The sequence below is a fragment of the Harpegnathos saltator genome, unplaced genomic scaffold (assembly GCF_003227715.2).
Source record: "Harpegnathos saltator strain DR-91 unplaced genomic scaffold, Hsal_v8.6 scaffold498, whole genome shotgun sequence".
Lineage (NCBI taxonomy): Eukaryota > Metazoa > Arthropoda > Insecta > Hymenoptera > Formicidae > Harpegnathos > Harpegnathos saltator.
In genome coordinates, this window is record NW_020230313.1 from 938,338 (window position 1) to 965,852 (window position 27,515).

The 27,515-nt window shown below is 47.6% G+C and overlaps 2 protein-coding genes across 2 annotated transcripts in view; one reads left to right on the forward strand and one right to left on the reverse strand.

Annotated features, from left to right (window-relative positions):
• Positions 1 to 1,788: 1,788 nt before the first annotated feature.
• LOC105181826 (chymotrypsin inhibitor-like) lies at positions 1,789 to 3,073 on the forward strand. Its single transcript, XM_011138840.3, has 3 exons — positions 1,789 to 1,992; positions 2,411 to 2,514; positions 2,838 to 3,073. Exons 1-3 carry the CDS (start codon positions 1,941 to 1,943, stop codon positions 2,916 to 2,918), a joined length of 237 nt encoding a protein of 78 aa, XP_011137142.1. The 5' UTR covers positions 1,789 to 1,940; the 3' UTR covers positions 2,919 to 3,073.
• Positions 3,074 to 11,474: 8,401 nt separating this feature from the next.
• LOC105181827 (uncharacterized) overlaps positions 11,475 to 27,515 on the reverse strand; it is a 45,239-nt gene continuing 29,198 nt past the window's right edge. The window contains exons 3-6 of the mRNA XM_025302481.1: positions 17,786 to 17,890; positions 17,591 to 17,638; positions 11,650 to 11,697; positions 11,475 to 11,545 (exon numbers count right to left, since the gene is read on the reverse strand). Of these exons, the coding sequence (XP_025158266.1) occupies positions 11,475 to 11,545; positions 11,650 to 11,697; positions 17,591 to 17,638; positions 17,786 to 17,890 (272 nt within the window). The remainder of the gene's footprint in view (positions 11,546 to 11,649; positions 11,698 to 17,590; positions 17,639 to 17,785; positions 17,891 to 27,515) is intronic.

The window sequence follows — 27,515 nt, forward strand, 5'->3', positions numbered from 1 at the left end:
CTCCGGTATTTATAAGTCATTCTGTAATTTCAAATGCGCAAGTCTTTTTTTCTAAGAAATTTAAACTGAGAAAATATAATTTCCCAAAAAGTTACATACGACACACTTTACTTGCGATCTTGCGATGCTTCGAAGAAGTGGACGGAGAGTCAAATGTCAATGCTGTTTAAATAACAAGTACGCGGTTTCATGGAACGAGCGAGATATAGCTAATATTGACGGTATACATTAAGAAGGTCTGGCGGCGTATGATTGCCGCTTTGATGATATTGATGTCATGTACACTTTAAATGGAATATTGTTATTCAAAGTAGTTTTACTTGAAGTCAATTTTACAGCTATAAAATTGCTATCTTATATATACGCTAAACTTATATATACGAGAAGCGTAGTAGTAATTCATCTCTCTTTACAGCGAGATAAGAAAATAATCGAAAATTATTCCTCAGCATAAATAAAAATACGGTAAGTTTCTTACAAAACCAATGATAGGAGAAATAATTATATATTTTTGATAATGTTAGAGTAAAACCGTACGACTTCCAACGATTTAGATAAACTCATATATTATATATATATATATATATATTTTTCAGTTACTGATATAACATGTGTTTTTTCTTATCTCATTTGTGAAGATAAAAACAAGTTCCGTCATGTCACGAAGTCTCGAAGCCTGAAGTGAATCATGAATTGCGTTCCCAAAGTCATTATATTGCCATTATCTACTACAATAATACAGAGGACAATATACGTAACAGGAAAGACAATTTTATCATTATTATTACATGCGTACATACACTCGTTTACCGACTATTGTTACAAGCGATTTGTTATTAATCAAATAGCTGATGTAGAAAATGTAGAAAACAAGTGACCAATCTCCGCCGGATTTAGGCGTTTCTCAAAGATAAGAGAGACGTGATGAAAGTAAGTGTTGAGAGAATGCAGTAGACGGGATCATTATCACGAGAGATATAGTCTTGTTATCAATTTTCCTTAACAAACACGCAATGATTAATCTAGAGTTTCCAAATGTTTTCTCAGACGCCGCTAGTAATTTTATTTTACTTATTTTATTTTACGATATATTGTACTATTTACAGTTAAATTAATAATTGAACGACTAAATAATACCGTTTAAATATTTCAATAAATAAAGAAATAGAAAGACAGCTATTTTGACACTTCTGTGTCGGGCATATCGAGAAAGTTACTCATTATTGATATTCGTGACTAACGACAATATGACAATATGACAATAATTGCATTATGACTAATAATAACATTCGCGGATGAGTAAGTACTGTCCGATAAGCGATAAGATCGTGCGAATGATATCACAAAGTGCAAACTTGCAACTTTTGATTATATAAGTATGACCTATAATTATATAATAACTAGCAATGTAATATAAAAATATATTTTTAATATTTAAACTAAATACTACTATATTCTACGAAGTAACTCGCAAAATTCCGATTTTCGAAAGTAACGCTGAGTAAAATTTTATAAATCATTATTTCTCTTGCGATATTCTATCTCGAACTTTGAATTACCGATATATTAGTATTTCGGTTCTTTGAATTTGATAGATGAGTGGCTAGCAATTAGCGAATACGTTAATTTAAAGATTCGGCCCAAAAGCTCTGTTTGTGAAACGAGTTTAGATTATAAGCCAATAGATATCTCGGTCACAATTGATATCGCGCGTCTGGTGATATGGCGGTTTCAGTCTCTCGAAAGGAATCGTTATGTACAAATCTGTGAGATGAGTATTGTGAGAGAAAGAAGGAAGTAGGTGTGCCGAAAAAATGTCCATCACATCGAAGGCCACCCATCATAGTATATAAGCAGAGCAGCAGACATCTGCTGTCAGTCGAACTCGAGCTACCGAAACGTGCTGCGAGTAAATACATTTTCAACCGAAAAATACAAGTATGTCTCGCGCCATAACGTTCCTCTTGCTCATCGTAGCGGTCGTCACCATCAGTAAGTTCGCAACAACATTAACCAATGCCTGAAATTTTCGTTGACATTTTGTCCAATTTGTTATTACTTTAAGAGATACTTAAATTAACAGCCGTTCCATGAAACCCTTTTACGTAAGATATTTTGTTGATGGAAGTACAAGGATAAAAAAATTAATTGGTGGAAGTATAAAGATAAAAAAATTTGATTCGATTTTCGATGCTTTTCTTCGATGATAATCTGGTTACGTTTTCACCAAACGCAATGGACTCAAATTTGACTAAATAATCAAATCAAACCTTTCGCCCGACCCTGTTCGCCTGACCATTTATAAAGAGTCAACAAATTTTCATCAAAACTATCCAGCGTGCTGTTAACATTGTTTAACAGAAGCATTATTAAATAAAAGAAAAACAATTAATTTTTTCCGTTTGCATAGGTGCCTATCCCCAGACCAAATGCGGCGAAAATGAATTTTTCAATTCTTGCGGTTCATCGTGCCCGAACACTTGCGATCAACCAGTTCCTCCCGTTTGTACGCTGGTAAGCAATGCATCCTCTAACGAGGAGGACACACTCGCAAATAATTATAACAATTTCATGAAACATCTTAACGAGTTTCCTATATATCTGTCACTCAATAAATATAAATTTATTTTGACGCCACGTTGCTTCTATGCTGTCAATTGTTCTGCATGCTAAATCTGTATTCGTAGATTTATTAATAATATAGACAAATATACTTGAATAAAATGTACGGCAATTTCTATAATAATTTTATCTAAATGGAATATTTAACTGAATATTTAACTGAATATTGACCAACTGTACATCTAACAGAATATTTTTGACTTTTTGTTTTGCAGGCGTGTGTTATAGGATGCGACTGTATAGATGGGTATGTCAGAAACGCGCAGGACAAATGTGTGCTTCTACAAAATTGCTAATAGATTAACATTTGAGCATTATATACGAGTGTGACACCACAAACAAATCAACTGCGTCGTCGAGAAAATGATAAATGTGTAGTTACAGCTTTTTTTGCTGATTAATATGTTCGTTATGCAAGTTTTTATAATGGCGTCTATTAATAAAACAAATTATAGAAATTATAATGTAATTGATTTTCATACGTTTGTTAAGACAATATTGCCTTTTATGTCTTTCATAAAAAGCTTTCAAAAATGTCAAAATAATATGGCGTTGAGAAGTTTTCGTATAATTCCACTCTATCTTCTTTACAAATCTAGTTAATACTTGAATAAATCTACAGAGAAGAATCTATGATTAATATATATATATATATATATATATATAGGAAAGAAGAAACTTTTCAGAAATTATAAAGATATTTGAATAAATATATGTGAATCCTGTCTCTCTCATTTACTAAAAGACAATATTCCCTCACTCCAAAAAAAAAAAATTAGCAAACGTCTGAACAAAAATACTAACAAGTGCGTAAAATCACAACAAAGCTCAGACATTTTGACAATTTCAATACGACGATCATCGCAGCTGACTTTTCAAGAGACTCGGTTACGCGCTATCGTTGCTATCGAGAAAGATTTATCAAAACCCGATAATAGTCGCTTCGGAGAATGCAGTAGACCGTTTCATTTCTCATATATTCTCCCAAGCACCGGCGTAACCGTGCAGTGCAAATCTAAAATCAGAACCATAAAAATAATAGTAAGGCGAGATAATTCACGACTCAGTAATAATTGCTGTTCCGCTAAAGCGGCAATGTGCGAGCACATTGCGTACAGAGTACACAGAAAACATTGATATAACCGAATGCTTCGACGAGAGCTTTAGTCGACGAGTCCAACTTACGATGCATAAGAATTAAGTATGATTAAGCAGAAATACTTACAAGTTATTTAATTAACTGGGGGAGACGTTAGTTATGAGTATCTGATCTGACTATTTAATGGACTATTTAATTTAATGACTTTGTCAAATTGATTTAACATTACGCAATGTGGACAACATCCTGCAATTGCACACCCACACATTTCATTGGATGTTTTACGTTACGATTGCACCAACGACGGCATTGTTGTAAAATAGAAATGATAAAGGTAACGTATGAGACAGACGTCTTGCGAGTAAGTAGAATACCGTAATCTCGGTTGGTGTGTTATTGCAGCAGAAATCCCAAATGCGATGAATGAGAGCAGAAAATAGCTGCTTTACGAATTGCACAAGATGCTTTCGAGAGACGGAAAGAAGCTTTCGCATGACAAATGTTCAGCACATCGCTATAACTGTCGCGTTCTGTGCGATACAATGCGTGACAACATGACAATAGCATTCTACGTGACGTTGAACGGAAATATTTATCACATAAATGCGATGTATTTGAATTTGTCTTCGAAGACCGACCGTATTGCGTTGAATGGGCACTTTACGTGTTACTTATACATCAGACTATTCAAAGAGACCTAAAAATCTATTTTTACATCCAGACGTAGCTGATGGAATCGTCGACGCGGTTTCTTCGGTAATTACGTCTGACTCGACAACTGTGAGTTAATTTCACGTTAATTTGCATATGTACATCCCATGAGTCGTCAGATGACGATCTTGTCGCAGTAGATAATTTAGTTAGGTTGTTCTCTTAATCTCTTTCAGAGGAGACTAAAGCTGTCCCACGCGAGATAAAGAAACAGCGAGGAGAAATGTACGAAGGGTCTATTGTAATCGGAAAACCCCAAGTACGACAGAAGAAAACTGTTTCTACGAAAGATATCTTCCGAAATATTTCCTGTACACGCGTTCTTCTCTAATTACTTTTTACATTCCTCGGGGACACCATTTACACAGGACACAAACTTGAAATATTTGGCCGTTGGTTAAACCCTAGAGAAGAAAAAATTGCGTCGAAAACTCGATCGTAAAGGTACTATTAGCTTCGAATAGCTTAATTCAATATAAGCCTCATCCCTGAAATCGGATTAGTCGCATGACTGAATATCTTTATTAATTAAGGACGTGGTTAATATCTCAAGCGCCTGGCACCCTCGTCACATCCTTCTTCCAGATTCCGGCCGACAGCTCAGAAAACTGAACCTCATCATAAAGCAGTTTGTCATTAATACAATTAAACGGCGCGTTATTACGCGATTTGCAGACGGGCGGGGAACTCCCGTGAACTACGTTACTATTCCTACCGGAGCGCGTTAATAAATAATCCAGACTACGGGTTAATCTTCGGTGCCAAATGTCTGGCTCAGTTTAGCCAAGCAATACATGTCACCGTGAAGACGGAGTTAGATTACGATGGCACGAGAGAAAAACCATTTCTCGACACGTCCATTGGAAATCTCTAATTAGTGTCGCAAGTAGCGCGTCGTCAAGATGTTGACAAGAAAAACTATATGTATATATCACAAACGCACATTCGCGCGATTTCAAAGAAGACATATTCTAATAAAATATTCTACGTCGAAGAATGGCGCGATACCCAATTCACTCATCCGGAGCTGATATTTGACGTTTGGCAAATACCGTGGATGACACGTCGCGGCCGTCCCTATCAGCAACGTCTCGAAGCCGTACTCGAGAACCCTCCGGGAGAGATCTGAATCGTCAGTTTTAGTTTCGACGGGGAGGACGGCGATTGAGGGTGGGAGACGAGAGAGAGAAAAGGAAATTCGAAGCATATTCGGCTGCTGCGTTTCCGGTCGGCTGCTTCAATATGTCGGGCCGATAAAGCAGAATGTCGACCGGGCAGAGACAATACGGCATTCGGAGCGAATATGGCGAAGGGAGATCGTTTCGCGTAGCTGGCCCGTAGTCGACAGGCGCCATACGTCCTGGGCGCAAACGAGGTTTCAATGGAGGATGCTGCTGCGAAAGGAAGATAATTTCTAAATCATACAAACGACGTTATTATCGTCACCGACCGTAACTATCCGCGCCTCGAAAGAAGCGAGCGAGTACGAGTATACTGATGTCTCACTTCATTTGCGTAAAATATTTTTACAGAAATGGTTACGACATTTAACTGGCACGTATATATAGAGAAGAAGAGGAAATTAAAAATTAAATCTTTTTTTGTTGGAAGATGTCTCTTTTCCTCTCTCTCTCTCTTTTTTTCTTTTTCTTTTTCTTTTTTTTTTTTAGAAAATGCCAATCCCTCTAAACAGAGTTGATCGAAGAAAAAACTCGAAAATTAAAGAACGAATCCAATCGGCTTTGATGGTGCACACATCGAGATATATTACGTAATATATTTCTCATATTTTCCCTTTATGATGAAATATATAAAAGATTCCGCGCAGGCACTGATGAAAATACAAATTTAAACGGAATGTTCATCTTCGCTGACGTGTAGCGCGAGCAAGAATGATTTAAAGAAACGCGTCTCTCCTCAGATGAAAAGCCAAGGGGTCTTGATTTATCGCACTTGATCGGCCCCATTTCTCCATAAAGATTTAATCTACTACGCGAGCCTACATTGCAATCCGATACGAGTCTACCGTGAATTAGAATTTACGCAGATGGAAAAGTTTCATAATGAAGTTTACAAATCTCTGCGATTCGATCGTGTGATATATTTAAATAAAACTCGATGGTTTTCAAAATTTTTCCCTTCGAATAAGGCACAATTTCTATCTCTTATGTCATGTTAAGTTAAAATGTTGACTTGACCACGAGATATTTAATCCAGTGATGAAAAATATTCAATGTATAATATATAGGTGACGTTACAAATAATGTACTAACAAACTGTTTGCGAGTAAGTAACAACAAGATAACAAATTACAACTCGTTTGGTTAAATCGTCGGTTTCAGTGATTACTGAAACATATACAAAAACTTTTTAACAATAATTGCCGTTACAATAGAAGAAATAAAATTTCATAAATTTTACCTTTGTTTCTATTTGTACTTTTTTCGCAACGCGAAAAAATTTGAGACACTGATGCGTATTCTTATGTCGATACTTAATCCTAATATTAGAATGTCGTGTATTAATTCCTGAAATAAGCAAAAGACGTATATATATGTATGTGTGTGTAAAACTGAAAAGATGGACTTTATGCTTCTGCTGGTGAATGCGAATTGTTACAGAAGGTGCACAAAGCGTGAGTCTCGTTTACGTTTCTCTTTAGTTTAATTATCACGCCCGCCCGCCTGCCGCGTAATTGTCTACACTTGCATTTGATTGAAGAGTACTACGACGCGAAGTAAGTTACGCCTCAGCAAAGACGACCAGGCGAGCGTCAACGTCAAGTGGCGTGCTAGTCGGTAGGGACGCCAATTGTGCAACAAGCGCCATTAACGTGTGTTTTTGCACGTTAAACTTGACGAGGTCTTAGATACAAATTCGTTAGCAGGATATTCATTAGTGGCTGCTGAGAGAGGTCGACCGAAGTAATATAGCGCGTTAAAAGAGAAGAAAATATCCAGGAAATTTATTCATCGAAAAATTCAATTATTTTAATATCTGGTATTTAAGCTTCAACAATTGTTTATAACCTTTGCGAAAGGGAATGTTTATCGTGTGATATTAAAATACTTGCGCTGCAATTATCTAAGTTGCAGCAATTTTGCGTGCCCCATGGAACATGTTTTGCAATTTTATTCGTGAATAAACCGGCTAAAAATAAGTGTAAAATTCAGCGCAAAAACGACGGATATCGTTGGATAAAATATCCGTCGACATTTTATCGACACCGCGGGCATTAAATTCCGTAATGAAATTGGACCGTGACTTCGACTACTCACGGCCAGAAATTTATATCTCAATTAAAATGCGACCTGCGCTCTCGCGTCGTATATATAAATCAACCGTGAATTTTGCGCCGTTCTCATGCTTTTTTTTCACCGTCGTGATTTCCGTCCCGATCGAGTCAAAACCTTTCACGCGTGTTTGATTTATGAAATAATAATGAGACGTGATCGTTTCCAGAGATAATGCATTCGTAATCCCTGCACGCACGAAGATAGCCTATCGTTTAAAGCACTTTATTGATATATTCGATTATCAATCAGATTTATCTAGCTAAGGGATTTTAAAATAGCCGCAGATACCAGAGTAACTGATTAATCATCAAATAAATGAACGTGGAAAAAATACAAAAAGAATGACGATATTACACGGAGATGCACGGAGGATGTGGTGTTATAGACGATCGATAGCGTGCACGTATGTGTCAGGTGCTAATTAATTAAATTCATTTATATTAATAGATATAATTATGATATCATAACTTTATGATATTATGATCAAGATTATCGCGGCTTTTCTCAAGACTCTACAAAATAAATATTGCATAATTTAGCGATTACGGCCCTTTCCTAATAAATCTGTATGAAACAAATTTATATCATAAAATTTATGATGATATGATATTAATGTAGCATTTTCTTCCTGCTTTATTGGATACATCGGCAATCCCTAAATTCACTCGCACGTTCGCTCCCCCGCCGGTCTATCGGTCGATGTATTATCTCTATCGCGGAAATACCATCCCCGATGATATTACGTAACGTAATTCTATGAATATCGATGCGTCGTCGGGACGTCAGAAGCGTCTCTCTATTGCGAGAGAGAAACCTCAACTATTTATTCCCTGAGGAAATTCTGAGGCGGTAAGCGCATCCAGCGATAATGCACTCTTCTCACTTGGAGCAAACGTTCGCGGATATTCCTCGGAAAGAAAAATTTCATCAAAGGTCTGAACAAGACACTTCATTGGGAAAGAAACAGACCGGAAGAAGAGAAAGAGGAGTTTCATGTAAATTCGAAGAAAGAAGAGAGAAGCGTCGGTTGGAAAATTTGCGAACCCTCGGCGGAAACGACCAGCGGTCAATGTGCGGAAATGCGCGGTACCGGACACGACAAACAGTTGTTGCGCGCGAGACTATTTACTAGCGGCTCCGACACCGACGGATTCCTCTCCATTACGAAAATTGCGGGGTAGTTCTTCCTCGAACGCGCGACGGACCTTACCCCGGGTTCCGAAATCTGCGACAATCTGTCGTATCAGCGCGGCAACGCCGATGTATCTCTCTCTATCTCTCTCTCCCCCTTCTTTTTCCCTCCCCAACCCTTTCACTCTTCTCTACGCTCACCCTCTCTCACTCTGTCTCTCCCTGCCTCCCTCTCTGTCTCTCCCGTCTCTCCCGTCTGTCCCCGTCTCTCCCGTCTCTCCCGTCAGTCCTCGTCTCTCTCTCCCTCTCTCTCTCTCTCTCTCTCTCTCTCTGTGTCTTCCAAATCTTCCCGTCTCTCCCGTCTCTCCTCGTCTCTCCCTGTCTTTTTTCATCTCTCCTCGTCTCTTTCTCTCCGTGTTTCCCAAATATCTTTCCGTCTCTCCGCGTCCCTCCGCTCTCTCTCCTTCCTCTTCTCTCCCGTCCCTTTCTCGCTTTTACCCCCGTCTCTCTTTCTCTCTCTCTCTCTCTCTCTCTCTCTTTCTCTCACCGAGAGTATTTCGTCATGCGTATATAGCAGCCAGTAAAACGCTTTACGAGCATCCATTGGAAATTAATCGAGGTCGATAGTCGCGCGCGCGCGCGCACCTCCCGCGACGCAACGCCGCGACGAAAGCTGGAAAAAGGGACTACGCGCGATGAGGGTGGTGCAGGCGAGGCCCGAGTGCGACAGCGATAGCTCTGCGTACAGATCCACGTGCGGATCGTAAAAGGGGTGTCCCACCTGCGATACGATAGCTCACCAGTAAAATTTCGGGGGCGCCTGTTTACGGTTGCCACGGAAACACACGAGCACAGCCGTGTGTCGCGCAAAGGATTCCTCCTCGTCGACGTGCTCCTTCCCCCGACAGGTCATCTCGTATGATCGACATCGAGCGAAACGCTCGTGAGCGTGCCCATAAAACGATCGCGCTGTTCAAGTGCCGCAAGTAAAGTATCGAATTCATTTTTCGTCCGTTGCGAAACGACACCGGCCGCACGTTGGAACGTGCGAGCGAGGACGACGATGATTTCAATCGACGAAAGCCGGCGAAAACAGGGCGAAGTTATAATAGCAAGGAAGAAAGAGAGAGAGAGAGAAGAGACGTCGAATCGAAAATCCTGAGATTAGCTTTTATTATGACCGTGTTCGACGACGGGCATCTCGCGAGATCGATGCGCGATTAAAGGCCCGATCGACGCGAGTTTACGAGCTCAATTTCCCATGCACGGAGCTGAACACGTTGCGTACACGTAGCTCTCTCCAGTTGCCACGGAAACACGACCGCGCGGCTACTCCTACGCGGTTACCTGCGACAATATACGAAGGGGTTGCTAGTCCAACCGGTATCCCTCGGCACACGCCGTCACCGTATTCACACTGCGGCTGCGCCTGTGCCGCAGCATTTCGTCGGCGAACGCGAAATCGAACGCGAGCGTAAGCTCCTCGTCACTTAATTTTTCCCCCGGCCAACCCTTCGCTTGCTCTCGCTTGGAGCAGTAACGTCCGGATAGAACCGAGCGCCCTCCCGATGAATTTCCGATTCTTTCGCGTTCCATCCCCGGCTCCTTCCCTCCTTCCCGTTTGCAATTCGGGAATATTTACAGGCGAGGCTTTATCGAGCGCTCGAGACCTGTGTCGAAAGCTCGGAGCGACGAAAAATTCATCAGGCGGGAATCGAGCGTCGTTGGTCCGTAGGAAAGGAACCGAGACACCATTGACACGGCGAAAATTAATTAACGAGCTCGTTTGCGCGCTCATTGTCGGCTCGACTCGGCACCGGCTCGGTGCAATTGCGAAATAAACCGGCGATTTTAGCAAGGCGCACGGCGGAGTGGCGAGGCAAGGCAAGGCGCGCAGCTCGAGGTAGGGAGAAAAAAGGGGGGAACGAGAAGTTTATCGCGCTAGAGCGTACGCACGGTGGCTATAAACGGCTACGAAGCGTGAAAACTCTTGGCTCCGCAGCCAATGTTCTTTCTCCTTGAGCTAGTTGGTGGCCGCCTTCGGACGTTGCACCGATCCGTCGTTAAGCGTTGCCAGCGATATAATGTCGCGCAGGTAAACATCATCCTATGCCTCGCACGTGCTCAACGTCTCTCTCGCGCGCGCGCGCGTTTTCGACACGTCTCTCTCTCTCTCTCTCTCTCTCTCTCTCCGCGCTTCTGCGTAACGCCTCGCGTATTCCCGCCGCGTAAATTGCACGCCGAACCGAGCCGAAGGAGGCCCTAAGGCCCGAGGCAACTTTATGCCGCCGGAGCTGTGAGAGCTTCATTTCGCATACGCGTTCCTTTTTTCCTAATTTCCAAAGACAAAAGTAACTTTTCGTAGAAACGTTACTTGGACGTATTCATGCGAGGTATAGTCTCTAGGGATGCGATGATTTCTCGAAATATCGATAACGATATTCGATTATCGTCAGTCAGAACCGTCGATAACGATAATATCGACAATTTTGAAAAATATCGATATTTATATAAAAAAAAGAAAATGTATACGTATAAAGGGTATACACGAGAAATTTAGAAAGATCTTTCGAAAATTTTTATCTTCATATAATTTATTGTCATATATATTCTTATTAAAGAATATATAATAAATCCGCAGTCGTTTGCCGGAGATCACCGCCGCATACGTACGGGAGCAGGAGATCTGTTACGGTTCAACGATTGAGGTGAGAAAATGATGAAAATGAGCGAATTTACTAGACGCCGACCAATTACGTGCATAATATATATTCCAGTGAATTCACTCACTTTTGTCATTTTCATCCTGGATCGCAGAACCGTAATAGGCCCTTAGAACTGTAACAAAAAAATAGGAAATATCAGTAAAATTCATGTCGATATATCGATTCTATCGATCGTTGCATCCCTAATAGTCTCGCGAGATCGCGACAAGCTCGAAAAAAAAAAACAGAAACTCCAGTTTCGTGTCTTTAAGCGGGGAAACAGACTCGGTACGAGTTGATTGTACGATTTCATATCGATACTTCGGCAGAAGTGGGAATATTAAACTGCCACTCTTTCACTCGTATCTTCCGATCTTCGCGCTTTAACATATCAAGCCTATACGTAGGACGTAGCAATAATATTGTCAGCAGGTCGCGTGAGTTTCGTAGTTTGTGTTTCGTAGCTTATCGGCTGATACCACCACCGCGATACTGTCGGCGGAATCACATTGGCTCGTGTATGCTCGCGTAATCAGGTGGATATGATCGGACCAGGCGTATCTGACAAGCAGCGGCGGGGGGGGGGGGGCGGGTTCCCAGCGGTGTTCCGATCAAGAGCGATAGCAACATTTACTCGGTGTATTCCAAGAATCGCCGAATATATCCCCCCACCCTCCCTCCCGGGAATACTCACGCGACGACAATTACGCAGTCGTACGGTTCGGTAGCTGTTCGTGGCGTTAGTTTGAGAGCGCGTCGGCGGGCCGTTTTCTAACTAAGTTTAAACGCGGCTGATCCACGACAGATCTCGCGCTAAACAAGGAAGTTAGCGCTGCGACCAGCACGTTCGCCGTGATCTGACATTTTCGCAGCCTTTCACCGGGTCGTTGCAGACATTACCGCGCCGCCGCCGCGTGTGGCTACCGTCGAAGGAGCGGAAAATGTTTGTCCAGAATGGAGTCCAAGGACCCTGCGCCGCCGTTCGGTCGGTTCGGTGTCTCCGATTGCGCGATATATTCGCGCGCCTCTATCCAACGTCGTTTTATTGCACCGGTCAATAATCCATCGTCTTCGCGGCGCTGCTCTTCGCGCTAATCGCGCTGGCCTCTTCGTTGCACTCGCGCAGAGAGAATGAGAAGACGCGTGAAAGGGGAACGAGCCGCGAACGTATTGGGACCGTCGTCGACACGCGTTTGACGGCGTTCTTACGAGTGCATAACGCGCGCAGGTTGCCACGTGACGAAGGATTGGATCATTTTAGCGTGCTTAATGCCAGTTGCGAAACGAGAATGTCTCGCGGTGAATCAGAATGATATGATGCGAGGAGCTTGACGGAGAATGAATTGTCGAAGCGCCGAGAGCTACGAGGAGTACTTCTCGTCGTTCGGGTGTCATCATTCACCTGCCAAATATCGCCGGCGCGGGCGTGGCGGGGAGCAGTCATTGATAAATTCGCGAAATTAATGCGAGTCAGAAGGAACGCCTGCGGAAGTGAGTTTTACATGTAAATCATTCGCGTTGCCACGTGCGCGCTCTCGCTGGAAGGAAGAACGTAATTTGGCAACAATTCTCTCGGCCAACTGGCCATCAGACCCGGAAACCGCAGCAGCTGCGGCAATCCGCTGCGCAATATGCGCCGTTAAATCTTCCGGAGCTGCTACTATACTATACGGTCGCGTTGCCGAAACAACAATGCGCGGGCAAAAACGAAGGAGGCTTATCGCGCGGGATTAAATTTGACGGACTGTTAATCGCACGCCTTGTAATCTCCGAGAGAGATCGCGTGCGCTTTGTTAGTCGGCGCGGCTGAAAGACGCGCCCTTCAAGTGCCATTTTTCAGCAACTTGGTGTGACTCGGGGAAAAGGGATGAGAGAAGGAGAAAAAAAGTCCCGCTTCTTCGAGAGCAACACGGCAGAATCTCAATCGTATATTCTTCTCCTTCGCGCGCTTTCTCGCGATTCGCGAAACTTTGCGAGGAGTCAGGAGTTCCACGTTATCGCGAGAGCCTCGCTCGCTGGGAAAGGCCGATCGTCGACGCGAGCTATGAGACGCGAGATGCAAAAAGCGAAATATCGAGGCGAAGCACAGCGCAGCGCGCTCGTAAATCCGGCGATTTAACTTTGCACGACATCCGAGACGAGGACAACCCGGCGAGGAGTCGCCTTCTCCCCTTCTGCGCATCTCTCTCTCTCTCTCTCTCTCTTTCCCCGCTCGCTGGCGGGCTCTCTCGAGTACTCGATGAACCGGTGAATCCGCGAAAGAGGGAAGGAGAATCATCCCCCGTTAATGCCGAAGTAATGACTGGGGTGGCAACGTTGAAGGACCCTCGACGATCCGCCATTGCAGGCACTGCCGTCCTCCCGCTCTCGCTCCTTATTCTCCTCTCTCGCTCTCTCGCGCGCGCGCGTTTCCTCGCCCTCTCGCCACCCCTCGCGCGCTGCCTCCTTTGACAGCGGGGTTGGACGACACGCGTGTTCCGCACAACCCTGTCAATCATGGTCAGCGGGAGGTGGCGTGCGATAGGCCCCGCAGCGCCAAAAACTAAAATCGCCGAGCTTGAAGCGGCCGAGCCCCCATTTGCATAGAGATTTTAGAGGCAGAGCTCTTTTTCCCGCGCTCGACCGCCACCCCGTGCGATCGCGTCGATTTCTCTTCCGGGACCCTCCGACGAGAATCACCGGACGGTCCAACGGTCGCCCTGTATTTAGCCAGTGCTAAATCGACCGGTCGCTGGCCGGCGTGAATGTGCGCGGAATCCATCAATACGCCTCTCCATCTCCCTCTCTCTCTCTCTCTCTCTCTCTCTCTCTCTCGCCTCTCGTAGCTGTGCGCCAAACGCGCACGCGTAAATGTGTAACACACTTCGCGGACCGGGTCGGAGCGATTCGCGAGGCACGGTGCATTACGGCTAATGGCGTAAGTACACGTCGCGTCACGAAATATTCCTTGTGTGCTCTCGCTCATTACATCATTATCGATACTTATGGCCAATTTTCTCCCTGCGTTACAATGTTTCAGTTATCGAGCCGAGCGGCACGCAACGGCCGCTTTCTGCGCGTGATTTTCAGTGCGACGATCGCGAGAACACGTGTGTGAGAATGAGCAATCGGGAAAAGCCAAGAGAGAGAGAGAGAGAGAGAGAGAGAGAGAGGGGGAGAGGGCGTCCCGTTGGCGCGCTCGCTCGCGTTTGAAGAAACGATTAAAAGCGAATTCGGGTTAAACGCCGATATAACGGAAAGTATCTCGCTCGAGCTAATGGAGCGGGTCGGTCGAACGAGGAGATTAATCGCGAAAGAAATCGAGCGGGACAGGGGCGAAACGAAGGCGAAGATACGGCGCGAAATGTACGGCGTCTCGTCACGAGAGACGCGCGCCGCGGCGCGTACGAAAAGTTCGTGTAGGACGCGAGTGTTCTACTAACGCGGCAGAACTAAATAAAAATTTGTCGGCACGCGAATGGCTTGTAATTACGAGTTGCCAGCGTATATCGTGCTCGGCGTGCCCCCTCCCCCCCCCCCCGCCGATCGAGTCATCGGTTCGTGGCGTAACGCAGAAATTAAAGGGGGTGCCATCGATTACCGAAGATTCGGGCCGCTCGGCGCCGCTCTCGGCAAGCAGCTCGACGAAATTCAGCTGCCTGGCAATTTCGTCGTGGGATTGTGCGCCTATGCGCCTTCCGGTATATTTCATTCGGGTAATTACAGGTTCCGAGGATCGAGGACTTTGGTCTACGCGCAATTTTCCTACATCGTGGAAAAGAGCCATTTGGGCGAACGCTGTTATTATTTTCGTCGCGTCATCATCGTTTCAGGGAAATGTCGAATTACACGAAAATATCTCGCTCGTATCGACGTACGGTTTGTTCAATTAATTTTCGTATTAATATCAGTAACAAGAATAATAATGTGATATTTGCTCGTACACGAGAAAGTTACACACGTTAATTAAATCGCCTGTTATTTCTTATAATAAGAATCTCTCATCCCGACGTGTCGCGCGAGAGATCGAGTGTCGCGTATCGGACTTTGCATCGCTAATGTCCCGGCTCGGGACTTGCTGCGCGAAACCGAATGAAAATTTCCGTTCTCCCAACACTTTCAATCTCAAACGCCCCGCGCGTCGTGCATTTATCCGGCTACCTTCGGAGATTCTCGCCGTTACGGCGTAACGGTGCGATGTGTGTATCTCAGCCCATTTATAATGTTACCTCGATGTTTCGAAAGTAGCCCCGATCCTTCACCCTGTCACTTTTAAATTCGCCTACGGGCATCAATCTCGGGGGACGCCGACGGCTTCCGCGGCGTCGCCTTTGACGGTGATTTCGCCTCGAATCTTTCTTGCGAGGAAACGAGCGGCTTATGGCTCTCCATCTTGGCAGCCGGGGAGCGTCCCGTAAGTCGTGTACCTTCATATCTGCTGCCGCGCCCATCTCCGCGCGCTGCATTACCCTTCCTTCCTTATGCATATAAAGCCGAGATAACGCGCAAGAATGGCCCGATGACAGTAATGCGATATCAAGTCGTGAATCCCAAGCGCGCGCTTTATTCGGACAGCCGAGCGGGATGGGATCGTGGTCGGTTTTTAAAACGCGTGCATCTCGCCGGACTTGGGAGGTCTGATCAAAAAGTAAGGAGAATTTTGAAATTGTCTATTCGGTCGATTCTTTCCTCGTGCGTCGGTAGGTCACCACCAGTGACGTACGTGTCAATTTTCAGGCAGCTGCGTTCGCTGTAGTTCGTAAGTCTGGCGAGCGCGAATGAGCAAGACGTACTTCGGTGTGTTTGGCGATTTTTTTTCGTCTGACGAAATCAGTCGGATCAGTCGGAGAGCTTTGCTTATCCAACCAAGTCCTTGGCGAAACACAACACCGTGTCGCGATGCCGCAACCACCTTATTCTCCAGACACAGGCCCCCTGTGACTTTTTCCCATTTCCCAAACTCAAAGGACAACGTTCTTCAACAATAGATGAGACAAAGGCGAAATCGCTGATCCAGCTGAAGACCTGATACCTAAAGGTTAGGCATACCTAAAGGTTGGCACAAGTGGCACAATATCACAGGAGGACTACTCTGAAGGAGATGGGATCGACATTGAAGATTAAACAAATACTTTCCGAGAAAATAAAAAATTCTCGTTACTCCTTGACCGAACCTCGTGTACGCGCGCACTTTGCACGAACGTCCAGAGGAGTATCGATAAACGCGAGCCTCCGAAACACGGAAAGAAACAGCGCGATGGGACGGGAAAGAGGGACGCTTGAATTTTCCACCACGCGTTTCCACGAGCCAGCCTGGCTGTGACTATCGAGTCACGTGCTCGATCGGAGGGCTTGGAGGGTGGCGGATCGAAGGAGAAAGAGCCGTCATAGGAGCGGCGCGCGGGGGTGACGTACGGGGGACGTACAGGGGGGAGGGGGGCTCTCTCGTGGTAGCAGAAAACGGCGCGTTTGAATCGACGTAGCCGGCACGCGAAACGTATAATTTCGGGCAATAATTCCTGGCCACGGACGATTTGAGGCGAATCGGCGCGTGCTTCCGGATGGTCGAGTCTCCCTTCGATCCGCCGGTGTACCAACACCCCGCTCGGCTACGACCGCGGCCGTCGTAGCGCGTGCGGGCGGACACATCGGGGAAAAAAGGACCAGCCATAAAATTGAATCGATCGACTAAATCACCGCGAAAGATTGCCCGCGCTAAAGAACGACGTCCGCCGTAACGTCCCGTGGATTTCGCTCCAGGTGCATTATTTCGCTCCGGAGCAGATCGATGCCGCTCCGTCCTTACTTTGTCACTTTGTCGCGCGCGAGATTGTAAGGAGAATCCGCAAGATGGAAATACATTGTTGCACAGCCGGGAAGTTATGCAAGCCGTGTGTGGCAACGGGATTCGATGCGAGAGACGTAATGGGCTCGATGATATTTCATCGTTCCAGTGTGTATATCATGCGGTGTGCACAACGATTGAATAGAGCGAGTCGCTGTAACAATTTTCACTGTACTTTTACGTATTTTTGTTCTGGACTCACTGAAATACGACTGGAGAACTCCAGGCCGGCCATGCTGCAGCTGCAGATCTGGAGGGGAAAAATTTCGCCGCCGATTAGATACGCGGCTCGATATTAAAGCTGCACACAGCTGTTGCAACTCTCAACTCGGGATTAACATCCCGAGAACAACATTCTTACGGATACGTCGGAGTACGCAAACGTTTGCAAGCCCACCTTGGAACCGAGCCGGATCCTCCGGCACGGCGGATCCGCGTCCAGCGAAACTGCACCCTCGGGAACCGCGCTCACTGCGGCGGTCACACAAGCTCCGGCGGAAATCTGAAACAGAGAGCAAGTTTCCCGGTTACTTGTATGAATAGATAACGCATCGAGATCGCACACTTCTCTTCCAAACTAATAAAGATGAAAAATGGCGGTCACACACTGGAAAGATTCCCCCGGACGCTGCCGGAGAAACGATCGCGGCGCGTGAAGTAACGTAACGCGCGTCTCACGTACGCTTCGATTGACTCGGGAAAGTCGGGAATAACGAGCGACGTTCGCCCTCGCTTCAAGGTCTGTTACGTGATCGCTTGGTGATCTTGCATGCTACGTATAATAAATATATTGTCGCCGAGGTCGTCTTCGAAAGTCTCGCTTGAAGCTTGATTTACATTGTCTGTTCGGTTAGCTAACTTTCTTTCGTGTCGCAGAGCTCGATGTCACACGTGATTTAATTTTCTCTCTTTGCTTCTTTCAAATCGCCGACACGAGCGATCCTTGACAAAGTAAAACCCAACGGTGAGTTTAATTCTTCAAGAATAGCAGGTCAGGTGAAACGTGCACGTGTTCTCGCGGTAATCGCGGCGACGCCACAGTTCTTTCCCTCGCGCGAGCACAAACGCAATTTCGTCAGGGCTTTTTCTCTACCTTCCTGTCTCGTGAGATATTAGCTTCGCAATCATGTACCCTGATTGTGTATTTGTAATCGAGACCACCTCCTCCGGAAGGGATTCCGATGATAACAACGCGCGTTGATGCGCCCAGCGGAAAGCATCGTTTCGCATTCCCAGACGGCGGAATGGCTTTTCAATCTCGACGGGCTTTTTATTTTTCTCCTTTTCTTTTTTCGTAAAGGGACTCGGATGAAAAATCGTGGGCGCAACGATGATCGATGCGTTCGCCGATAGAAGGAGAAAGAGAAGGAGAGGAGAGAGAAGAAAAGGGCCTGTACGTATTCCCGATGCGTTATCGGGGCAGGATGGACGGACGGATCTACATCAGGGTAATCACAGCTATACGTCATACGGAAAGAGCTTATACACGCGTGTGTATAGATTCATCGACCAGTCTCTCTCTCTCTCTCTCTCTTTCTTTCCTCTCTCCGCTTCACCCTCCGACGGAACATTTCTCGTGGGGGCGCGAGCAAAAATCACGGATGCTAAATTAGGCGTCCGCCCCGTACAGGCGTATCCTCGCATTTGTCAGGAGGAACAAAGATCTAGTGCTTCTCTCTCTCTCTCTCTCTCTCTCTCTTTCTCGCGCGCGCGATACCGACTACGTCGGAACTTTGCGTGGCCGCCGCGAGGATTTTCAAAAGCCGAAATTAGCCTGAGCGCGCGCGCGCGCGCGCGTGTCTCAGCCAAGCGCAATCGTTGATTAGCACGAGTTAATTGTCACGCGCAAGAGGGTGATACATCACAGGGGGAGGGAGGGAGGTAGTAAAACCGCCGCGAATCGCGTTCGCTCATTCAGCGCCGAGCACGAGGTCAAGCACGTGACGGTGGCGGCGGCGTGTATTTTCAATTTCGTAGCGCTCGGTGCGACGGATCCTCGAAAACGGTTCCTCCTTCTCCTCCGAATTCCTTTCAGCACGCTCGGAAAAGACGCAAGACGAAATAAAAGTTATAATGACCCGCTGCGCGCGGCGGCGCGCTCCTTTATTTAAAGCCGGCGAGCGAACTAGTTCCGCGGCGTAGTTTGACCTATATACGTACACGTGTGCGAATTCGCCGGAAGGTCGAGCGGGGGGCATCATCTCGCTTCTTTGTCCGGCAGGATCGTATGTAAATGCCCGTGTGTGTGTGTGTGTGTGTGTGTGTACGTATGTGGGTATGCGTGTCGGCGCGTAATAGGGGCCCTTTAGGAGAGAGAGACCTTGGGCCCCGCATGCCTGACCGCCTGCTTCCCAGCTGTCGCTCGTGCACACAAGAGAGGATCCTGTGTTTCTGCCTTTCCCCTTGCGAATTATCGCGACCTTGAGCGACTCTAGTGCGCCGTCAGAAAACGGCACGTGCGGACGGCTCCGAAGGACGCGGAGGATACGTTTGTGCGCAATTAACGTTTGATCCGCAGACACGTCGCAGAATTTGGAACGCGCCACGCGGTCAAACGTCAATCCACTTCACGAAGGCATGCAGCCGAGAAGGGCGCGACAAATTCCGCGGGATTGCACAGTTCTCGCGGCTGGAAATCCGCGACGTCGCGAAGCTGCGAGGAAGTGCGCCGCCCGCGCCGGTCTCGCGAAATCTGCTCCCGATCAGCGGGGAAGAGAGAAAACCCACGAGGGGGGAGGGGTCGGGTAGAAAGAGAATTCGATCGGCGCTCGGTCATATCGCCGTCGAGACAAATCGATTTCGCAGACTCGCTCGCCGTCACGTTCGAATCATCTCTCCCTCTCTCTCTCTCTCTCTCTCTCTCGTCTCTTTCTCGCTCATCCTCGAGCTTCGGACAGCGCTCGGCGCGAATTCTAAGCACGCGACGTACGCGCTCGTGCCGTAGTTACTTTCTTACAGACGCGCGAGTTCGACATCGTCAGCTTGATGAAGATCCTGGCGAGAGAGGGAGAGAGAGAGAGAGGAAAAGAAAAAGAGAGAAAGAGAGAGAGAGAGAGAACGGGGAGGATTCCGGCCGCTTGAAGCTCGTGGAATTCCATTCCGATCGTTCTGGCTATCGGCCCGGTGCATCGTAATCTCGGGTGACGCCATTAGACGTAAACGGCTGAATCCAGCGAGGAGAGAGATCCTCGTCTCGATCAAGCGCACTTCTATCTATCATGCCGATCGACTCGCGCGTGTGATAAATCACCCCCTTTGATAGCGGCCGTAGTTCCAAAGACGACGTCTGCGCGCGCGATCGACGAGAAAACCGGACCGGAGAAAAATTTAGGAGAGGAGCCTTCGATCATCGCGTCTTGAAAAACGCGAGACGGCTGCTCCGAACGGTGTTTGCAGAAACATCCGAATGCGACGTTCCGCCGAATAAAAGGAGAAGTTCGCACTCGAGAGGCGCGGAGAACGCGAAGCATTGTCGAACGCGCTGTGGGCGCCTTCTTAACAAAGTCCTTCCACGACAGCGGATATTCAGGGGATTGTATCGCAGATGCGCGTCTCTCTCTCTCTCTCTCTTCCTCTTTTTTCCTTCCTCTCTCTCTCTCTCTCTCTGTCGCGGCCCTCTGCTAGACGGCCGACGAAGATAGCAGAAGATATCGAGGGTACTGAAATTATGGCACGACGAACAGTCCTCGAAAGGACCCCGGGGGCATTGGATCATTATTTTCACGGAAGGCGGCTGCTCAATGGTCCGCAATCCCTCACGCGGCGATCGACGATATTACGAATCTGCCCTTAATCGGGACAGCTCGCCGAAACACATCAATTCGTTCAACAAATCGTAGCGCGTCGAAAGAAGACTGGGATGAAGATATTAGTGAGACAGATTGCGCAATATGCGCGTGTGTGAGACAAGTAGAAAATTAATACGACTCCAAACATCCCTGATCCCTCCAGCAGCGTTCAACAAACAAATATAGGACAATATACACTGATGGAGAAATATAGTTGAATTAACTATAATCTCACTATATTTTATAGTTCATTTTGGCGTCAACCATATTTTATTTTATTGTTGGTGGAAACCTGCAAAATAGAAAGTAGAATAAGCACAAATATATAGTCGATGATTGTCTTAAATAATTGTTCAGTTACTTTTATCACATATATGGTAATTTCTCATTCACAAATATAGTGAGATTTAATATTCGTATACAGTTACATCTGTCATCATTTAGCAAATATTCCGGTAATATTGACTATATAAAAGAGTTACTTTTACCTACCACTTTATATTTGCATTCATACAATAATTTTAGTTTAACTTACTATAATTCTTAGTAAAAATATTATATGGTTGGTTATACTATAAAAATATTATATGCCTGTATCGTAATTATTACCGATATTATGGCAGTACTTACTAAATGTAATAAATATGATATTTCGGACTATAATTTAATTACTGTGTCATTATAGTTCCAAATATCATATACTTTTCTGTCGGTGTACGGGGGATAGGAGGAAAATTTTCGAAAAGCATTTCAGTGTCAGAGGAGAGGAGCTCTGTTTTATGGCTTATTTGCGTAGAATGTTGTCGCTGAACCGGAACTCGAGTAATCTAGGTAATTGAACGCACATGTATGAGAACGTCAATGTCAAAGAGCGTCCCGACAGAGCTCGCGGCCCTTCGCCAAACAAACTGCGCGCAATCTTTCCTCCGGGGCAGGACAAAGGATAGGCGGGGGGATAGGCGAAGGAAGAAAAAGGATCTTTCGTGAGCTAATTCGCGAAAGATTCTCTCGCAGGTTATCCCGAGTATGGGGAGTGGGAACTCTTGCGCGGGGCTTGTAGCTGTGAGAGACGCTCAGGCGCCATATCTGAAATTCTGATGCTCGGATTGTTTCGCTAAATCAAGAGAAATGTGGCCCCGGTGAGTTTCAACGCGGCGAAATATCGCGCCCCCGTCGGCGCACCGTGTAGTAAGCCACCTTCATCCCCCCGCGTTCCTCGGGGTCGCGTGTGTGTGTTCACGGCTAAATCACTTTTGTTCTCGTCGGATGTCGCTCCGCCAGCGGCATTCATATTTTCACCTCCTCCACCTTCTCGCCTCGAAGATGCCATCTCGAAAGATACGCAAGACATACGGTCGATTTGAAGGGAATTTTCGCGGGGACAACGCGGGGAAAACGCGAAGGCGCGACGGCGCGACGGCGCAGCCGTTCTCAGCCTCATCGTTAATATTTATACACGTTCGGCGCGTTGCAGGAACGAGCATTGGCAGGAGAAGCATGGCTGACATAAAACTATTACTACGGCGTGTTATAATCTCAAACGTGCTGAAATGTGCTATTTGAGAGAATCACGGACACTAGTCATTAGTAAGGCCGACGCGAGTGAAGTTGTTTATTAAATGCCTCTGCTTCCACACTTTCTGCTAATTGCAAAAGCACCCCTTACGCGGGCTCGAGATCTGCTTAATCCGCGAGTTGAGAAACTCGCGATAAACTATTAGAAACACATTTCGGGACGCGTTCGTGCGAGTGCAAATCTGACTGTCATCGTGATTCATGCATGCTGCGTACATACATATGGAAGAGAAATGTGCAGCATCCTGGGAGTTGCAAAGTTTTTCTATTACCGGTTAACAATAGGCCTGGACGGCAGGGGAAGATTTGTGATCGAGATATCGAGAGAGAAAAAAAGAGGAAAGGAAGGAAAAAGGACGTTTCCGAGAGTGGTGAAGAATCGCCGATTTTAATGGTCCTTTGTTAGATTCGCGGCTGTTCGCAGCGAGGAAAAGAAAATCAATACCGTGCCTCGTCTTGAGAGAGAGAGAGAGAGAGAGAGAGAGAGAGAGAGAGAGAGAGAGAGAGAGAGAGGAGACCCATTTAATCCCTCGTTAAGTTCATCTAGGCGTATTATTCCCGGCGAATTTGCTTCGTCAACAAGGGTGATCGAGGCGGAATGTTGTCCGCTCGAATTATTAATGCGGCCAGCGTACTTTCCGCGAGACGTTTCAATTCCGCCACGCGACGCGTTTACGAGTCGCGTCCTAGGAATTTACCCGGCATCCTCGTCCTCGCTTCCCTTCGTTCCTTTCCTCTCTCTCTCTCTCTCTCTCTCTCTCTCTCTCTCGACAGGGATTCTTATATAGTTCTTTGCAAATGCCCGGGGATGCACCAATACGTAGACGCGCGTTTCACGCGCCGACCAGCGCAATAACTCAGCGCCCTTTTTAGGTGCGATCGAGGATGATTTAACGCGCATTGTAGCACATTGTTCGCACGTTGAATTTATGACGATTGCGCCCTACCGGCCGCAACCGGTATAGCGGTAACAACCACCATCCTCGTTACACCCATTATGCCGTAACTATTTTTACGGATGCATCTTTTTACGGGCCCGAAAGAGCGCGAGAGAAAAGGGCACGCGGTGAAGAACGGGAGAGAGACAGGATACTCTCTCTTCGACTACCTGCTCCCATTGTCTGAAAGTGGAGCAGTTCTCGAGTTCCACCACTTTATTCCTCTGCTCTCTCGCTCACTCTCTCCTTCCCCCCCCCCTCTCTCTCTCTCTCTCTCTCTCTCTCTCTCTCTCTCTATCTCTCTCTATCTATCTCTCTCGATGGAGTGCCGCAAAGTCTCGCTCTATGGGACTTTGTGTGGGACCGCGGAAGGGCAACCCAGTTCATGGAGCGCTTTCAATTTTCAACCTCCGGACTCGCGTCTCAAATCAACGCGTTCTCATCTTCTATGCCGGAGGAAAGAAGAGAGGAAAGGGGTCCGCCTAACAGGCGGAAACAAGGTTACCCTCCGCTGCTGAATTGACACCTGTGCCCTGTACAATTTCCGATGCGTGCGTCTCGACGTTTTTGTTTCGACGGAGATGCGATCGGCCTTCGTTCTCGTTAATGCAAATAACACGCCACGCCGCGGCAGCATCTGTCCACTTCTTCAAGTAGCTCCTTGTGACGTAACTTCCGGCCGAAATAGACGGTCCCTGACATTTAATTATCGGTGTACGTCAGCGGGGGGATTCCGGATTATTTACGACGAGAGCAGAGAGGGACAAGCACGGAGGATGACTAAAAAGACGCCATTGATGGCACACGATGTTGCGCGCGAGCGGAAGCCAGACAAGAGGGAGCATTCTCTCTCGAGCGATAGAGACGACTGATTACACAGACAGAGTGTCGCAAAACCGCAGAGGATATCAGGGCGAAAGGCTGACGTCGATCGTCAAAAGTGTCAACTCGACGAACGAAAGCGAGAGAAAGGGAAAGAGAAAGAGGGAGGAGAGACAGGCGAATTGTAAATTGCGAAATTGCGAACCGGTCGCGTCGCGGCACCGGAAACCGGGGCGCGTTTCCCGATGCGAAAAAATGCACGGCTGTTCGAAAGCGCACGCACGAGCGCGTGCAATTGCACCGCGGGCGGCGCGGCGGGGCGACGAGACAAAGAAACTCGCTCGCGGTTCGCTGAACAGCATTCACAGAAGCTGCGTGCGTTGGGAAGCGACGCGCTAATAAAATTGCGACCTTTAAACGAATTTAAATTAGACGGCCGCATGCGACGAGCGCATCTGCGGCGAGCTGATGTGGGTCAGACCGCACTTTGGCGAGTCCATCGAGAGAGTCCCCGCCGCTCGCAATTAAACACGATATTTATTACGCGGTCGAAAGCGCCGCGGCTCGACTTTGCACCCGTTGCCACCCGTATGCGTACGCGCAACATCCACGCAAATTGCATAATTATCCCCGCGTGTCTTACGTGACCCACGTGACCACACGGCAACGGCACAGGCGGGCGGAATTACACGCGCGCTATCTTCGCGAAGACGTGCCGACGAGTCGGGCTGAAATCGAGCGCAGCGTTGGACATTGTCTGGACGAGTGTTTCTCCGCTTTGGCGGAGGAATCCACATCGGCGAGCAACGTCCTCGACTTTTGGCGCGTCGCTCGCGACGGCGCGACGAGCGGGTCTTTTACTCTCAGCTGAGAGCGAGAGAGAGAGGAGCCATAAATAATAGATTATTTCCGGCACCCCCTCGCGCGAACGTACACAATCGCGAGGCGGCGGAGCGTCCACGCGTCGTCGATACAGTCGCCTATACGAGTCCTGCCGAATCGATACTGCGCCGGCGAGATGCACCTATGGCACACCATCTGCGAGGAGCGGATCTTCGCCGGGGACGCGGAAGGGAGGAGACGCAGCTTACGCTGCGTGAATGTGCACGCGCTCTGTTCCACGCACGGACGAGTGGAATCGGATACGCGGAGTAGCGCGAGAGGACATGTACGACCCTCTATAATCCGCTCTCTCGGCGGCCACTCCATGGGCGCAGATGTACGCTCATGTCTCCAAGTTGGCTCATGGGGGTTCGCGAAATTGCCCCGCCCCTTTTATAGCCCGGCTCGTGGAGTGAGAGACAAACGCGAGGCGCGTCTCCGCGGCTTGCTGAAAGGATCTTAGCCATTCATGGCCGTGAAATATAGTGACCCAGTGACACACACACACACACACACACACACCCTGCGCCCGGCGCTTGTAACTCCAGCCCGTGGCGATTCCGCACTGCTCCCGCTGCCGCCGCCGACGTTGCCCTGCTTGATTGTTCGAGGAAGACGAGACACGTTGGTACGGTGTTTCGCACGACCGGGCCGCGGCGCCGATCTCGCGCGTCTGCGAGCGGCGGTGCGTCATCAGCGCGGAGGGAAGTTGAAGCGGCCGAAATTCGTCCCGAGGTGCTTGTAAAAGCGTTACTTGCCGTGAAAGCGTTAGCGTTACACTTGAAATCATTGACGCTGAATCGCGTCAATTATTTCTAGCACGTCTCCATCTGGGGAGGGTGTTGATCGAGTTCTCGGGTAGAGAGAGAGAGAGAGAGAGAGAGAGAGAGAGAGAGAGAGAGAGAGAGAGAGCAAAGAAGGGCGCGCCTGAGGTTCCGCGTTCTAGCCCGTGCAACTCGTTGTACTTGAACTTCGGAAAAAGTGACCTCGACCTAACGCTGTCACATTTGACCGAATGTCAGTCGAGTTATTCGAGGAGCTACTTGCAGGCGTGGAGCGCGCGTCCGGCGTGCATTGACCTGCCGCGACTCGTTCTTGAGCGGGCCGCTCGCGAATTATTCATCCCGATGATGTAATTGAAGTCGCGAGATCGGTCACTCGGAAACAGGCTCCGGCAGGCCTTCGGCGCAATCATTTCCTGGGAACGTTACCCCCGTGCCTTTCACAGTTCGGCCCTATGCAACGGAGTCCTGCACTTTGCCCGGTTCCGCGCGCGCGCGCGTCCTTGCACCGCTGCACGCGCATCTCGCCTCGCCTCGCTCGCGTTACCGGTTTTCCTTGTTGTTCGACCTGGCGGCGTTACGGTGATGCGCAATGAGCGCTGTTGGTGCCTATAAAAGACGTACCTACACGACGAACGGGAGGTTCCTACAGCCGAGCGAGCACAACCAGTCAGTCGGTCGACCAGTGGCGTGCGCGCATAAAGGAGCGCCGAATTTCAATGCCCCGCGCCTTTATACTTCGGCCATTCTCCTCGACCATAAAAAGCGCACATTCCACGCTGCCGTATGCAACGTAACGCTTAAAACACACACACACACACACACACACACGTCCCATCGTAAATCACCTCCCTTGCCTCGCGCGAATCGCGCGCTCGCCCTCTCCCTCCTTCTCCCTCTTTCTCTCCTTTTGCCTTTCGCTCCTCTCTCTCTCTCTCTCTCTCTCTCTCTCTCTCTCTCTCTCTCTCTCTCACCTTCGCTCTTCCTGTATATTATCGCGGCGCTCGCCAGTTTCATTAAGAGCAACGCGTTGCACGCACATAGCGCGCACCGACCGCCCTCGCCCTCTCCCTCTCCCTCTCCCTTTGCACGCACGCATGCACCCGCCACGCCGCGACGACGACGCGAAGCATATTAAACGCTACGAACATTCACGAGCGTGACTTACAAACGCGCGATTCACGCTCGACTTTGGAAATTGGAGAATCGGGAGCTAGAGAGAAAGAAGGAATCACAAAGAGAGAGAGAGAGAAGCGGGGCGCGGGGGAGGGGGGGGGGAAGAAAGAAAGAAAGAGCGATTTAGCAACGTCGAACTCGTGTGAGAATCGACAGAGTGCGTT

Excerpts from the sequence above, each read along its gene's own strand:
- LOC105181826 (XM_011138840.3), top strand. The coding sequence starts at position 1,941 with ATGTCTCGCGCCATAACGTTCCTCTTGCTCATCGTAGCGGTCGTCACC. Across the intron at positions 1,993-2,410 it reads CGTAGCGGTCGTCACCATCA|GTGCCTATCCCCAGACCAAA; the intron begins GTAAGTTCGCAA and ends CCGTTTGCATAG. Across the intron at positions 2,515-2,837 it reads TTCCTCCCGTTTGTACGCTG|GCGTGTGTTATAGGATGCGA; the intron begins GTAAGCAATGCA and ends TTTGTTTTGCAG.